Source organism: Geotrypetes seraphini, chromosome 10 (genome assembly GCF_902459505.1).
Source record: "Geotrypetes seraphini chromosome 10, aGeoSer1.1, whole genome shotgun sequence".
Taxonomy (NCBI): Eukaryota; Metazoa; Chordata; class Amphibia; order Gymnophiona; family Dermophiidae; genus Geotrypetes; species Geotrypetes seraphini.
Window position 1 is genome coordinate 130808115 of NC_047093.1, and position 12038 is coordinate 130820152.

The following is a 12038-nucleotide window of genomic DNA, read 5'->3' on the forward strand; positions in this document are numbered from 1 at the left end:
GGAGAAGATTTCAATATGCAGGCCAGTCCATACAAATATAATTTCTATGTGGTCCACTGATCCTACAGCCACTACATATGGCCTTAAATTAACCCACAGATAATAATCCCCCCTCCCCCCCCACTTTTACAAAACCACGGAAGCGGTTTTTAGCCTAGGCCGGTGAGTGAATGCTCTGCGCTGCTCCCGACACTCATAGAGTTCCTCCGAGCGTCGGGAGTAGCGCAGAGCATTCAACGTGCCGGCCTGCGCTAAAAAAAAACGCTTCCGCGGTTTTGTATAAGAGGGGGAGGGTCACTTTTCTAAATGCAAAAATAGTATGCCGATACAAGAATATGGGAAACGTCAATGACATATCCCGCATCACTGCATGTTGTTACCAAATAAAAATGAACAGAATAAAACATGACACTTTGTACTTTATCGTTTGTCAAAAATAGTGCGCACTATTGCAAAGAGGGCATACTGTCAACAACCTGGGAAATATTTAACCGGCAACGGTCAGCTTTTTTTTTCTTAAATCACTGTCCATCTTGGATAGACTTAAGCTCCGATTCAAAGGTAGCCAAAAAGACTCGGATACTGTGAAAAACCAACTATAATAGATAACCCTTCCACAATGGTCAGATGCACACTGTCTGATGGTGTACTGAGAGGCACGCACGATAGTTTGTGCGGGAAGAGGTCGAGTTGGCGCTCGGACCTGCTGTGAACGGCCTTTTGATCGGAGATGTTACACCCTGAGGTCGCTGAATAGTGAAACGCTGGCCACCGTCGGTGTGCCAATCAACCAAGATAAGTTGATATTTTCATCTATCACACAGTATATATATTTTTTTGATTATACTTTTAAGTAGTGCAGTATTTTTCTAATTAAAGGAGGTTTTTTAGCCAGTGAGGTTAACGCTCAACCACCGTTATTCCACCATTATGGAGGCGGGAGGGCCCTTGTCTGAGGCTTTTTCCTCCGTTGAGAATTCTAATCTCACTCTGCACTTTGTTTTTCAATACACCGTCAGACAGTGTGCATCTGGCCATTGTAGAAGTGTTACTGATTCAAAACTAGGCCATATCCAGGGACCAGAACTGAATGGATACAGCCAGGCCACAGGCTCTTTGATGGTTCTGGCCAATTTTCAGCCAGGACCCGAATAAGATACCTATGTGAATCCCAACTAAATACTATATCAGTGGAATGTGCATGTCCCCCCTTCCCTCACCTGTAACCAGCTCCAATCCCCCCCAGCACAAGAACCAGCCCTTTCCCCCTCTCCCAAACTGTATTAATTTATTTGGATTTATAAAAAGACTTGAAGTGGTCTAGAGGAAGGTGACAAACATGGTAAGGAGTTTCAACCAAAAGAAGTATGAGAAGAAACTGGAAGACCTAAACATATACTCTAGAGCAGTGTTCTTCAACCACCGGTCCATGGACCAGTGCCGGTCCACAGAAATTTCCTGCCACAGGGCCAGCAGGGCCAGCAGGTCCACAGGGCCAGCACGTGCATCAGGCCCAAAACAGTGTTCTTCAACCGCCGGTCCACGGTGCAATCAATGCGGCGTTATCTTCAAGCCAGCTCCCTCTTCCTAACTGATTCAGTGCACAAAGCCACGGGCAGTGGCTTCTACGGGCATCCTGCGCCTGAACCGGAAGCCTTCTCTCTGACGTTGCAACGTCAGAGGGAAGGCTTCCAGATGAGGCACGGAACGTGCAAGGTGCAATTAGTACTATTATGGGGGCGGGGTCTGGGGTGGAGAAGGGCGGGGGTCTCACCCACGACTTAGCCCAGTGTTCTCACCACGGACCGATGCCGGTCCACAGAATAATTCTTTTATTTCTGCCGGTCCATAGGTGTAAAAAGGTTGAAAAACACTGCTCTAGATCAGTGATTCCCAACCCTGTCCTGGAGGAACACCAGGCCAATCGGGTTTTCAGGCTAGCCCTAATGAATATGCATGAGAGAGATTTGCATATGATGGAAGTGATAGGCATGCAAATTTGCTTCATGCATATTCATTAGGGCTAGCCTGAAAACCCAATTGGCCTGGTGTTCCTCCAGGACAGGGTTGGGAACCACTGCCCCTAGAGGACAGGAGGGACAGGGGAGATATGATACAGACGTTTAAATACTTGAAAGGTATTAATATAGAAGCAAATCTTTTCCAGAGAAGGTAAAATGGTAAATCTAGAGGGCATAACTTGAGATTGCAGGGAGGAAGACTTGGGAATAACGTTAGGAAATTCTTTTCCATGGAGAGGGTGGTGGATGCCTGGAATGCCTTCCAGAGGGTGGTGGTGAAGAAGAAAACGGTGATGGAATTCAAACACAGAGGATCTCTAATTAGAAAACAAATGGTATAAATTAAAGAACTAAGGCTGGTATGGGCCAAAAGCAGAAAAAGACAGAAAAACTTAGCTGCAAAAAATGTGCCAGAACTTCTTTGTGTTTGGTGTGTGGTCTGAACAGACGGTCCCTACTATAGAAGAATAAAGTTACTATTATTATTATTATTACTTCTCATCTGGATGGCAGACAGACTGTAACCCCTGAAGCAGCTGTGTGAAACAGAGATTTCCCTGTCGAGTTTACTGGCTGTGGTGTCTGGAGGGTGGAGTGCCTAGTGAAGTGCTCCGTGAACTACTCAGACCATTTTTGCAGCTAAGCTTTTCTGTCTTTTTCTGCTTTTGGATTTTTTTTAAGTTGTTGGTGACTCTATGTTATTGTACAGATCTTGGTCACACATTTTGTTTTTTTTTATTTTGGCGTGTCTTTGGATGTGGGTGGTTCCTCTGAGGGCTGCCACAGTGCTGGCTTTTCACCTATAATTACCACCACATGTGTGCAAGTATTTCCAACCTTTGTGTGTTTTCTAGTAAGCGAAGTTTTTTGCCAAATGAAGGTGAACTGAGGCTTTTTCTCCGCTTTTCTTTGTTTTTTTTCTGACTTTGAATGCTCGGGTTGTGTATGCGTGAGCCCGTGTGGGTGTGGGTGGGGTGTGCGGCCTTGTAGTGTCTTTGAGGTCCCCTGTGTTTCCATTTGGGACATAGTTGATAGTAGGAGTGATTATATGTGTCCTTTTCTCTAGTCAGTGGGTAGGAATGAACCCCACTCACTCCTACTTTTGGTGATTTCATAGTAGAAATGGTCACAGCAACCTCTAGAACAGTGGTCTCAAACTCAAACCCTTTGCAGGGCCACATTTTGGATTTGTAGGTACTTGGAGGGCCTCAGAACAAATAGTTAATATCTCATTAAAGAAATGACAATTTTGCATGGCGTAAAACTCTTTATAGTTTATAATGTCCAACGCTACTCACGAGCTCCATAATGATCAACGCTACTCACGGGACCTAAACTGCCAACCACCAATCATGTACTCGCTTACAACATTAAAACTTTAGTACAATTATGTTGTGTTCTGTTAGTACAGTGCCTGCTGTCCTAAATCTATACTATGCCATGTAATATTGTCTACGAATGCCACAAATTCTTCTAAGCCATGTCTGCCAAAAATGTCTTTCAATAATTTTGTCCTTCTATACTGTGAATGTACCTTTGTAACCCGTTCTGGGCTCCTTTGGGAGGACAGGCTAAATAAATAAATGAATAAATAAATAAAACTTTCCTTTTGGCTAAGTCTTAATAATAATATTGTAATTTATAACTAAAGAGACATATGATCAAGAAAATGTTTCATTTTACTTTTGTGATTATGATAAACATACCGAGGGCCTCAAAATAGTAGCTGGCGGGCCGCATTTGGCCCCCGGGCCGCAAGTTTGAGACCACTGCTCTAGAAGGCTCACAGTATTAGTGGTATACTATGAGACTGCTGCTAAAGGTCACAGAAGCCATTTCTACTACCGAGTTGGCAGGGGCAGGAGCAAGTGGTGTTCGTTTCTGCCTCCATCATCCCACTGGACTACCAGGGACTAAGGTAGGCCCAACTGGGTTAGGAAGAGACAACTGGAGCTGGTGCCGAGTGGGAGGCAGGGAGGAGGATCAGAGATGTTACCTGAGAAGTTGGGAGGATAAGAGCTAGTGCTGAGGGAGGAGAAAAGGGGCTTGGAGATCGTGCTGAGGGAGAAGGAGGGAGGGGACTTGTTATTAGATGGAGGGAGGGAGGTGGGATCAGAGCTCACCAAGGTGTATTTTGCAGGTTGGTGCCTGAATGTTTTATGGGTGCAGGCTGATAGATAGTGCTGGCACCCCAAAGCCAGTGAGGCAAAATTAGGACTACATGCCCAGTTAACAAGGCTGGTGCTAGCACTGAATATTGTCAGTTCACACATAACTTCCGGTACCTCCTTAGCTCTGCCCCTTGTACGTCCTCTGACCGGCCCATTTAAAATGCTTTGAGTAATGATCCCAACGTTGCTCCCACAACAAAAAAATGGCAAAGAAAACCCAAATAAAATGAAATTTTGTGGGAATGACACAAAATGAAAAATTTTCAGCTGCCCATTACTACAACCATGTTTGACTTTTGAAGGGTTTTTTTCTGCTGCATAAAAGTCCCTAATGAATATATAGACAGCTTCAATATCCACACTTATAGAAACATATAGGCAAACTCTGGGGGGGCCACATACATTGTAATAATATCCAAAACTACAGTAATAAAATGCCTTAGAAAAGTCACAAGAGATGAACCGTACCTTTACAAGATGGTGCTGGTGCTGTCCAGTCTCCAGATGCCATACACAGGACAGTCTCTGGTCCGTTTATGAAAAACCCTTCAGCGCATCCAAAGCTGCAACTGGAGTTGTACTGGAAATCTCCAAGTATATGTGAGCAGCTTATCCCTCCATGGGCAGGGGCCACAAGAGGCCCACATTGTACACCTAGTTGAAAATGAGAGGAAAACCTGTACTCTATGTTGATGTGCATATCCATGACCAGTAATGGGTCATTCATTGTCTAGGCTCAGCATGCAAACATAAGAATTGCCATAGTGGTTTAAAGGTCCCATTTAGCCCAGTGTCCCGTTTCTAGTGGTGGTAATGCAGGTCACAAATACCAAGCAGGATCTCAAACAATTGCAAGATTCCATGCTAAAGACCCCAGGACTAAGCTGTGGCCTTGCCCTGGTCTGCCTTACTAATAGTTTATGGACTTTGCATCTAGGAGTCTGTTCAAACTTTTTTTTTAAAATAGTTATATTAACTTCTTTTAAGCACATCCTCTGGCAAAAAGTCCCAGAGCTTCATGCGTTGAGAAAAACATATTTCTCCTTTTTGTTTCTTATACGAGGGTCATTTCACACAGGTTGGCAACATTGAGGAGTGGATGATGTTTGAAGCAGCAGGACATGTGCTTAGGAGCTCTGTAGTTTACATAGTGTGGCTGTGACAAGTGTGGGAAATGGAGGCTACAGGTGTCTCGGGAACTGTGTCTGTTGACGATCAGAGGTCATACATTAAGATTGAAACGCTACGTGGCCAAAACCCAACAGAAATCCACAGTGCGTTACATGAAGTTTACGTGAAGTTTGCGGTGAGATAACCGTGGTACCGTGGACCGTGGTACAGTTTCTTGGTGGGCAACTCATTTTCAGGAGTGGTCGAGTGAGCATAGATGATGATGCAAGACCAGGAAGGCCGAAATCAACAACCGATGAATGATGTGTGGAACCCGTGGCTGATGCTCTTGAACAAGATTGTCGTGCGACATGCGAGGAACTTTCTGAACCACAGGGATTCCACCGATATCAGTATACCGCAGAAAAATGCACAAAACCCGACCTCATTTGCTCTTGGCTGGGCCACTCATTCTTCACGACCATGCTCGCCCGCACATAGGGAATGTCATCATTGAAAAACTACGCGAATACGGCTGGAAGGTGTTACCTCATGCTCCCTAGTCCAGACATGAGTCCACCAGTCTTCGACCTTGTTCCAAAGTTGAAACAACCTATGCGTGGACATTGTTTCGCATCTTTCTTCCGCCGTTACCAGAGCCATTCGCCAACTGAACAAAATGGTGTCTTGGATGGAATAACGAAGGTTCCCGGACGTTGGGACTCGGTCATTGCAAAGCAGGGAGACTATATTGAAGGATTGTAAAGAAATACTTGAAAAAAAATAAACATGTAACTATAAAAAATAGTGTGCATTATTTATGAAATGACAGTGTAACTTCATAGAATGTCCTCTCGTCTTTGTACCTTTTAAAAGAGTTAACAAGGGGGAGAAAGGCAATTCTGTAACTATGCGCTTGTAGTTAGGCACACCATTAAGGGCATAAGAGCCGAGATTAATTGACATGCGTATGAGCACGATCCCCCCAATTCTTGAAAATGTGCCCATGTTAGGCGTGTACATTGGCACACCTAGCCGATATAGGTGCCTAACTTAACTGAGTAATAAGCTAAATCAGCACTAAACACCTCTAAATCGACACTAAGTGGAGTTAATTAAAAGTTAGCCGCCTAACTTGGTAGGCGTCATTCTTCAACCATTAGGCGCCTAGTACAAAGTGATTATTAAAAGAGGGTGTGGTTAGGGGGGCGGATCAGGGGCATCTTTTTTAGTTAGGCGCCTGTTTTTTTGAGTTAGGAGCCCTTGTGCGACTAACTTAAGGACTTGCTTTACAAAGCCGCACTAGTGATTCCCCTGTGGCAAATGCAAGGAAGCCCTTCCATTTCCTATAGGCTTCGGTGCATTTACCGCAGGAGAACCGCTTCTGTGGCCTTGTGAAAGGGGCCCTTGGGTGCAGACATTTAGACCAGCTTAAGAACTTGCTTTACAAAGCCGCGCTAGCGATTCCCCTGTGGCAAATGCAAGGAAGCCCTTCCATTTCCTATAGGCTTCGGTGCATTTACCGCAGGAGAACCGCTTCTGTGGCCTTGTGAAAGGGGCCCTTGGGTGCAGACATTTAGACCAGCTTAAGGACTTGCTTTACAAAGCCGCGCTAGCGATTCCCCTGTGGCAAATGCAAGGAAGCCCTTCCATTTCCTATAGGCTTCGGTGCATTTACCGCAGGAGAACCGCTTCTGTGGCCTTGTGAAAGGGGCCCTTGGGTGCAGACATTTAGACCAGCTTAAGGACTTGCTTTACAAAGCCGCGCTAGCGATTCCCCTGTGGCAAATGCAAGGAAGCCCATCCATTTCCTATAGGCTTCGGGGCATTTACCGCAGGAGAACCGCTTCTGTGGCCTTGTGAAAGGGGCCCTTGGGTGCAGACATTTAGACCAGCTTAAGGACTTGCTTTACAAAGCCGCGCTAGCGATTCCCTTGTGGCAAATGCAAGGAAGCCCATCCATTTCCTATAGGCTTCGATGCATTTACCGCAGGAGAACCGCTTCTGTGGCCTTGTGAAAGGAGCCTTTGGGTGTAGACATTTAGATTTAAAAAAAAAACCCTGGCATAAATAGTGGATGCCTCAATGTAGGTAGGTAGAGGAGTTTGGGATAAAGTGAGAGAAGGGCAGAAGGGGGCAAGGAGATACATTTCTCTCTCCGTGTTCGCTGGGATAAGGGATTAACAGAACTGTGAATACAGAAAAACAGCAAATCACTTTTTCATACGTGATTAGGGGGTTTCTATTAAAAACCATTGTGAATAGGGTGAAACCACGAATAACATGGGAGGGAATAACAGGGATACCTGGCCTGTTCCTGAAGGAGAGGCAAAGCACAGTGAAGAGAGCGATTTTCTCTGTAATCGCTTGGAATCTGTAATTTCTCTATGCAAGCTGATGTAATTGGCCGGGGGGGGGGGAGGGGTGAGGAGCCAGCAAGCTAAAAACCGCAAATAATCGAAACCACGACTGCTGAAACCGCGAATACGGAGGGAGAAGTGTATAACCAGAGTCAGCAGAGAACTTTACCTTTCTAACCAATCTAAATCACACATCCCCTCCCCCTGCAACTCTTTTAACTACGATTAACTCATATTTATTCATACTTGACATTGGTACATTGGCTAAAATAATTAAGTACTACTTTGAATGACATGAAATATTTGTAAAAAGCACCTTGGCAGGTTGGAATTTCTGCTGTCCATTCACCAGAAGCTGTGCATCGGAGGCTCGCAGACCCATTCAGAATGAACCCCCATTCGCAGCTAAACTCACAGATGGAGAAGTAACTGAAAGCACCCATGGGATCCGTGCAGTGCCGCAGTGCTCGATCTGGCAGTGCCAAAGCTTTGCACTGTTTTACTGTAAAGGAAAAAAGGTATAATATCTTTAGCATGATAACTGCTTGCTGGCTGAAGAAATATGGACCCTTGACTGGAGTGTATCCTGTATCACATGTGGCTGTTTCTATACCATTCCAGGCTATATCATAATCTGCCTGCCTTCTTCTCTGTCCTGTATGATAGGCTAGCCTTTCTAATCTAATCTAATCTAAATCTTAAATTTATATACCGCATCATCTCCACGGATGTGGAGCTCGGCACGGTTTACAAGAACTTAAATATAGGAAGAGAAGGAAAAGGTTTACATGAACTTAAATATAGGAAGAGAAGAATAAGGGTAGGGTTGCATACAGGGTGGGAAGAGTGAATTACATTTTATTGAAAAGCCAAGTTTTCAGTTGCTTACGGAACAATTGGAGGGAGCCCAGGTTTCGCAGTGGGATAGTAAGATCATTCCAAAGCCCTGTGATTTTGAAAAGGAGGGATTTTCCCAATTTACCTGCATAGAGAATATCATGTAGAGAGAGGAAGGATAGTTTATATCTTTGGGCGGATCTGGTGGAGTCAGGACTCGAGGAGTTATAAGATAGTGGGATTAGGGGAGGAAGGATGCCATGAATGATCTTAAAAGCCAAGCAGGTACATTTGAAATGGATTTTGGAAATCACTGGGAGCCAGTGAAGTTTGGCCAGGAGTGGTGAGATATGGTCAGATTTGCGTTTTGCAAAGATCAACTTGGCCGCAGTGTTCTGGATTAGCTGGAGTCTTTGAAGTAAATGGCATTACAGTAGTCTAGTTTGGAGAGGATGATGGTTTGGACAAGGACGGCAAAATGTTGGCAGAAGTAGGATCTTACTTTCCTCAGCATGTGGAGGCTGAAAAAGCATGAATTTGCCAAGGAGTTGAGGTGGAAAAGTTCACTCAAGCAATAGTAAATACATACAGCAGTAATCACTGACGGGGAAACCAGTAAGCTTTGCCATGGCAGAAGACTTTTTTAAAAGATTATAACTTCACAAGTGCAAATATCTGTCTTGTTAAGGGTCTAATTTACTAAAGCTCTTCTTTCATTTTGTCCAAGAGAGTTTGCTTCCAATGCACTGGCCTCACTGCATGCAAATTTCTGTTCATACATATTCATAGTGGATATTCTGAAAATCCAACTTGCCGAGAGTCCTCAGAAAGGTTAATTTATGAGGCAGTCATTTGTGGTACAATATTACATGTTAAACCCCCTTTAGATCAATATAGAGGTTATCTTTTCCTTATAATGACTGGGATAGCCATCCAGATGATCACTTGAAATTGGAAGAACTGTGATTGTTTAAATTTTTCATTCTGGTGGGCAAGTCTTTGCTCTAGTTATAGACTTGACAGAATAAATGCTGAGAATGCGGGGCATGGTAATATACAAAAATTGATATGGGGCCCAATGACATCTTATGTTACCTCATTATAGTTGATAATAAGTGATTACTGCGATTCAGGTTTTTGTTTATTTTGGTACATATCCAGGGTAGGGTGTAGGAGGGATATTTATGTCATAATCTGATTTTTGAGTTTTTATTTTTGAGGTGGGTGAGAAGATATCATTATCTAAAATAGTTTAAAGTTTTTATGGTAATATATGTATTTATGTTCTATTGAATGATTATTGGGTGGGTGGATGGAAGGGTGGGTGGGAAAAAAAAAGGTTGATTATGAGCATGTTAAAATGCGATTTTATTGTATCATTGTACGTTGCATTTGTTGTATTGCATTGTTGAAGGTATGAAAATCAATAAAGATTTATAAAAAAAGAAAAAAAAAGAAAGGTTTGGGAACCAAAGGCTTAGGTTCTAAAGATATTGTATTTAAGACCACAAAGGTAGTCATGGGATTACGATTCACAGATAACTCAATAGAGGCAGATAAAGACAACAAGGTTTAGAATCTATTAGTCATAAAGGTAGCCCCTATTAGTCATTTGACACTGGGGATTCTCGGAACACCACCCTGACTCGCATAGTATAGCGTGGCAGCATTCCTCACTGATTCTACCCAATCGTGTGATATACTTCTTTTGTATACATTTTTTTGTTAATTTTAATTCATATTTTTCTTTACTTTCAGGCAACATATTCCTTTCCTTTATTTTATAGTTTTAATTTTATTTCATTCTCTGAATTCCAATAACGCTAATAGCTTATAACTTAGCTTTGCAATGTTGTTCCACTGGAACCCACCAACAACATTGCAACAGCATAATTGTGTTACACATCCACGCATGCGCGAATGCCCTCCCAACCGAGATGAACAGGATGAGGGGGTGGGGCTAGGTGCGAGGCTGGGGTGTGGCATGGGTATAATGGGGCGGGTCTATAGGTCTGGATTTTACATATGTAACATCTGGTAACCCTTGGTAGGCAGCCCACTTATCACCTGTAAAACATTTGCTTCTTGTGTGCTGTCTATATCTGTAAGACATTTGAATGCCTCTATCATATCCCTCTCTCCCCTACCTATTTCTCCTCTTCTCTAGTGAATCCATTTTTAGTCCTACAATCTCGTTTCATAGGATTTTGGTGTAGACCTGTATCATTTTGGTATGCCATCTTGAGACCACCTCCACTCTTTCTATATCCTTCCCCAAATAAGGTCCTCCAGAATTTGACACAGTACTTCAGAAAAGGTCTCACCAATGAACTATATGTGATAAACAAGCTCTACTGTATGCTGAATGTGTTCACATATACAGCCAGGGCAGGATTAATTCATTGAGGGCCCCTAGGCACACAAGTACACTGGGCCCCACCATGCGCCCAGGCGGAAACAGGAAGCTGCATCAGAGGGAAGCTTTAGGCAAGCAGCACTGCTTGAACAATTACAGTTCCTGTTGCTTGCTTGTCTTACTTTCCATCGATGGAGGGGGGGGGGGCTGCATTGCCAATCGATGCTGGAGGGGCCCATCGCCGTTTGGAAAAAACAATGTTGATGCCCTCCTTCATCGGGCCCCCCTGACCATTTTAGGCCCTAGGCACGGGCCTACTTGGCCTATTGGTTAATTCTGCCCTGTATACAACCAACATTTGGAAGCCACATTAACAGGTAGAGGAATGTAGTACCTTTACAAGTTGGTGATGGTGCTGTCCACTCGCCCGATGCTGTACATAAGACTGTCTCTGCTCCAGTTAACAGAAACCCCTCATCACAACCAAAGTGGCAACTGGAATTGTAATTGAAATCTCTGAGCATGTGTGAGCAATTCATCCCTCCATGGGTGGGAGCTACGAAGGACTCGCATTTTACAACTGAGGAATGATAAAAAAGAAAAAAGCTAACCTACATTTTAGAGTGTTATTGCGAGTTATAAAGACTTCCCCCGATATTCAGTGGAACTAAGTCCTGTTTGGATGGCTATCCCCTGTGTCATTCAGCTACAGGCAAGGGGGGTCTCATACATATGGGATTATGCTCCCCCCTTATATCCTGCTTAATACAATTATCCTAAAAACTGGACCTAAAATCGCCATAAACAATTTAATAGAATACCAAAAAATTTTGGCAATAACTACAAAAAGAGCCATAGTCCCACACTATATGAGCCAAAATGGGGAGAGTTCCTGAAAGTTTAGTGAATAAATAAAGTGCAATAAAGAAACAATATAGAAAGAGACCTCAGTACTGGGGAACTGCAATGATTCAATCAACAACTCATGTTGACTAATTTTTTCCCTCTAACCTAAAATGAGTTTGCCCCTTACGTCATGGGGCTCATAATCGAAAGAGAAAAGCGTCCAAAAACCGGCCTAAGTCGGCACTTGGATGAACATTGTCGAAATACGTCCAAGTGCCGATAATAAAAACGGGTTTTGGACGTATTTCTAAACAACCTAGGCCTTCATAGTGCGACT

At 43.6% G+C, this 12038-nt stretch overlaps 1 protein-coding gene across 1 annotated transcript in view; it reads right to left on the reverse strand.

Annotated features, from left to right (window-relative positions):
- The window catches only part of SELP (selectin P), a 169510-nt gene that overhangs the window by 54180 nt on the left and 103292 nt on the right, over positions 1-12038 (reverse strand). Inside the window, exons 24-26 of the mRNA XM_033962306.1 lie at positions 11250-11435; positions 7979-8164; positions 4661-4846 (exon numbers count right to left, since the gene is read on the reverse strand). Coding sequence (XP_033818197.1) covers positions 4661-4846; positions 7979-8164; positions 11250-11435 — 558 coding nt within the window. The remainder of the gene's footprint in view (positions 1-4660; positions 4847-7978; positions 8165-11249; positions 11436-12038) is intronic.